At 59.0% G+C, this 4,260-nt stretch overlaps 1 protein-coding gene across 1 annotated transcript in view; it reads right to left on the bottom strand.

Annotated features, from left to right (window-relative positions):
- Nucleotides 1-1,223, bottom strand: part of SNPH (syntaphilin) — a 5,823-nt gene extending 4,600 nt beyond the window's left edge. The window contains exons 1-2 of the mRNA XM_014307488.2: nucleotides 1,095-1,223; nucleotides 139-240 (exon numbers count right to left, since the gene is read on the bottom strand). Of these exons, the coding sequence (XP_014162963.1) occupies nucleotides 139-240; nucleotides 1,095-1,138 (146 nt within the window). The 5' untranslated portion in view covers nucleotides 1,139-1,223. The remainder of the gene's footprint in view (nucleotides 1-138; nucleotides 241-1,094) is intronic.
- Nucleotides 1,224-4,260: the final 3,037 nt, after the last annotated feature.

Raw genomic sequence — 4,260 nt, forward strand, 5'->3', positions numbered from 1 at the left:
GCCACCAAGCGCCCAGCCTCGCTGCAGCGGCCCCTGCGCTCCTGTCCCCGCTGGCACCGGCACCGGCAGCACGGGGGGACTGCTCCCCCTGCCCGGGGGCACCCAGCAGCCGCCCTGGGGCCACGGGTGATGGGTTACCTTGGGGTGGGGCTGCTGTGGCTGCCCTTGCAGGAGCCAGAATTGCTGCTGCTGCTCAGCGAGGAGGTGCCGTAGGTGTCCCTCCCGGGGGGCGAGGGGCGCCTGGAGGCAGGGAGAAGAGGCTGTGTCTCAGGCCGAGTGGCTGAGGGCGCTGAAGACTTAAAGAAGGAGGCAAAGCCACTCCGTCCATAAACCCCGCGACTGCCAACCACCACACCGAGAACACACAAGACAAAAGGACAAAACAAACAGCAGGGATCAAAATCGCACGGACATGGCGACGGGCACAAAGGCACGGCTGGGGGGGCTGTCCTCCACCCGCTCCCCCTTCCCTGGCAGCCCATGGATGCTGGCACAGCATCCTCACACCCTGAGGACCTTGGGAGCCCCTGGGATCCCCTTGAAGCCCCTTGGGAGCCCCATAAGAGTCCCCTGGGAGCAGGTCCCAGCATAGCTCCAGCCACATCTGCCAGAGCATCACCTACACGTGGGCAGCTCTGCCTGTTCTCCCTGCCCACGCTGAGCCTGCACCTCCATAGTGGCACTCCAGGTCATGGAGACATTGCCAGGGGAACAAATGCTTTTTCCCTCTTTTTCTCTCTTTACCACTCAGCTCAAGGAGACATTTTCCAAGGGCTAACATACCTCCCAGTTTCATTGCCCCAACCCAGTGCTCTCCACCACTGCCTGCCTTCGCCTGGACGGACGGAGGGGTCGGTCCTGGCTGTGGCACAGACGGACAGAGGGACAGGGCGTGCAGCACTCGGGGAGCTGCATGCACGGACAGGGAAGTGCTGTGCAGCGGGCAGTGCCATGCAAACCCCCGAAAGCTGGGCTGGGGGTTGGTGCTGCGAAGTGGCAGCTGGTGGTGGAGGTGTGGGGATCGTGGGGAGCGTCTCATCCCGGCTGCAGGCGCTGGAGTCCAGTCCCGAGGCCAGAGGCTGAAGCATATTCACCTTCGTGATCCCGTGGACGCGCGTCTGCTCCCCGGCACGGACATGGCCACAGTGCCACGGCTCCTGGGCACAGGGAACTGCAGGCAAAGGCAACAGAGAGAGCAGGTGAAGGCAGGAAAATGGCCCTGATGAGATGGGGCCCCTGTGGGGTGAGCCCTGGCACCAGGGCATCAGTACAGTCCCCAGGGCCACCAGTACAGGGACACATGAGGACAGCACCCCCTGCACATCTGGGCTGGGCTTCCCACTTGTCTCCCATAGCCCAGCAATGCCAGAATGCTGCATGCCTGTGGTCCCACCAGGATCCTGTGGGCACAGGGCAAGGGTGTTCTTAATTTAAAAGGCAGATCAGAAGCAGAGCAGGTGCCTGCCCATGGTCTGGAGCCCCTTTCTCACCACGGGACAAACTTCCCCCTGCTCCCAGATGCCCATCCCTGTCAGGAAGCAGGGCAATGCCACAGGGAAGCAGAGTGCCTGTAGTAGGGCATCCCTGGGGGCAGAGATGTACAAGGGCTCTGACCCAGCCATGGAGCTCTCCCTGCAGTGGGCTGGGTGCCTGCTTTTCCTTAATTAAGTGCAAATCCCCCATTCAGCAGTGAAATCAGGTGAGGAAGAACAGATCCCTGCATGATGAGGCAGCAGCTGCTAATCCCTAGGGAAACACAGAGCCTCCTTTCCTGTAAATAAATAGGCCAGATCCAGAGGCCTGCAGCACCTCGGGCTCACACAGGATGTGAGGGAATGAGGGAAGCATCTGCTCAGCACCCACATCCTGCTGAGCACCCCATGGCACTGCTGGGATCCCCACTGTGCTCCCAGACTGCCAGAGACCGACGGGGATGGGGGCAGCGCGGGGCCCCCCCATCCCCAGACCTATTCCCAATGCCAGCATTTATCTCAGATTTTGGCAGAGCAGTGCAGGAGATGGGACCTGCCAACAGACAATCGATGGGTGACAGGAAACACTCCATGCTGCTGGCCCTGCTCCAGGGAGTGCCAGGAGTGGGACAACAGGGGAGGCAGCACAGGAAGGGGGGCACACCCAGCTCACCCCAAGGTACCCTTCTACATCTGCAACCCCAGGTTATGGTTTTTTCCACGATACCTCAAAACCCACCCTGGCCAGACCAGGTCCCTCCTCTGCCCAGGATTTGCTGCTCCCTGATCCCCAAACCAGGGCACCAAAAATCCCAGAGCACTGATGCTGTGAAGTCCCAAGCCCCAGCAGGCACAGTGCCCCATGACAGAGGGGTGCCAGCACCCCTGGGACACTGCAAGAAGGATTTGGGGAACCTGCTGCTCCCACCTGGGATGGATTTGCCTGGAGATGACCTGGGCTGGGAAAGGCAGTGTTCTGTCCTGCTGGATCACTGCTCCCAAGTGGGCAGCAAGCTCTGCTACTGCAGCAGCGTGAATCAGCATCCACCGAGAGCTGTGCGTGGCCTCAGGCTGGCAGAGCATCCTCCAGGATTCTCTGTCACCTCCAGCAGCACAGCTCTCCAGCAGGGATTTAGGGAGATTTGAGAGGGTTGATTCCTCACCCTCTCCCTGCAGTCCAGTGGTATCTGGTATAATCCCAGGGGTGCCCATCATCAGCTCAGCTGGACCTGGATCTTCCCCTCTCATGTCAAGGTCACTCCCATGGCACGCTGCTCTGTGCAGGGGTCCCTCTGTGCCCCAGCAAGTGCCAGCACTGCAGGTGGCACATGTGTGTCCAGCAATGGGGCTCCTGAGAGCACCCCACACCACACCCCAGGCACCTGCTGCCAGCATCACAGCCTGGAATGGCTCTGTGGGGACACCTGGATTTGGCCTCATGTCTGGGGACCTCATTTCCTCCTCTCTCCCCACTGCTGCAGACTTGCCTGGTGCCCACACCGAGGCTTGATGCCTCCCACAGCACCCAGGGTGTCTGGAATTTAAGCCATGATAATAAATTGTCATTATTCCCAAAGGACACTTCAGTGTCCCCAGAGGCCTCACTGTGCCCAGAGGCTGCCCATGACAGGCAGGATGGGCAGATTCAGCACCAAAGCTGAACACACACCTTCCCATGTGGCATGTGGCTACCAGAGGCAGAGGAAATCACGGATCTGCACTCAGAATTACTCCCTCAGATGGACCAGGGTGAGTAGCTGCAGCACCAATGGAGCCCCACCAGGAAAGCGAGGAGAAATCCAGGATTAACCCTGGTCTATGGGTGGCATCCCTGCCCATAGCAGGGGGTTAAAAACAGAGAATAGTTTGGGTTGGAACGGACCTTGAAAACCATCTCATTCCAATCCTCTGCCATGGGCAGGGACACCTTCCACTGTCCCAGGCTGTTCCAAGCCTTGTCCAACCTGGCCTTGAACATTTCCAAGGATGGGGCAGCCACAGCTTCTGTGGGCAACCTGTGCCAGAGCCTCACCACCCTCCCAGGGAAGAATTTTTTCCAAATATCCCATCTAACCCTGCCCTCTAGCAGTGGGAAGCCATTCCCTTGTCCTGCCACTCCATGTCCTTGTCCAAAGTCTCTTTCCAGCTCTCTTGGAACCCCTTTAGGCAGTGGAAGAGGCTCTTAAGGTCTCATCAGAGCTCCACCAGCTCTCTCAGCCTGTCTCCACAGCAGGGGTGGTCAGGGCAATCCATGGACCAAGAGCAAGGTGACCTGGGGGGCACTGGTTGTCTCCATTCTGGGGGAGCTGTAGGGCCTGCTCAGCACAGCACCCCTGTGTCTGCCCTTCCTGCCTGGCAATGCCAGCATGGGCCAGGCTCTGACACTCCAGCTTCCACCAAATCCAGACACTGTCCTGCAAACCATCTGCTTGTGCTCCAGCTCCCTGCAAATCCCCTAAAATGCAGCTTGAGGGCTGAGCAGGGTGGACACTGCCCATTGCAAATACCGGTGTGCTGCTGGTGCTGCTCACAGCAAAACTCCCTGTGAGGCTCCAGCACGTGTGGAGCAGAAAGGCAGAGCTTTTACAACCAACAGCACAAACCAGGATTTGTTCCATGCAGTGGAATCAGCCTGGAAAATTCCTGATAAATAAAAGCAATGGGCCTTGATAAGGAAACAGCTGGAGCTACAGCATGAGAAAGAAGATCCCCCACAGAGGGCTGGGATGCAGAATCAGGATAACTCCCCCACACTGCCTCTGTCCCAGGGGGGTGACACTCATCTTCC

The sequence above is a fragment of the Geospiza fortis genome, unplaced genomic scaffold (genome assembly GCF_000277835.1).
Source record: "Geospiza fortis unplaced genomic scaffold, GeoFor_1.0 scaffold188, whole genome shotgun sequence".
Lineage (NCBI taxonomy): Eukaryota > Metazoa > Chordata > Aves > Passeriformes > Thraupidae > Geospiza > Geospiza fortis.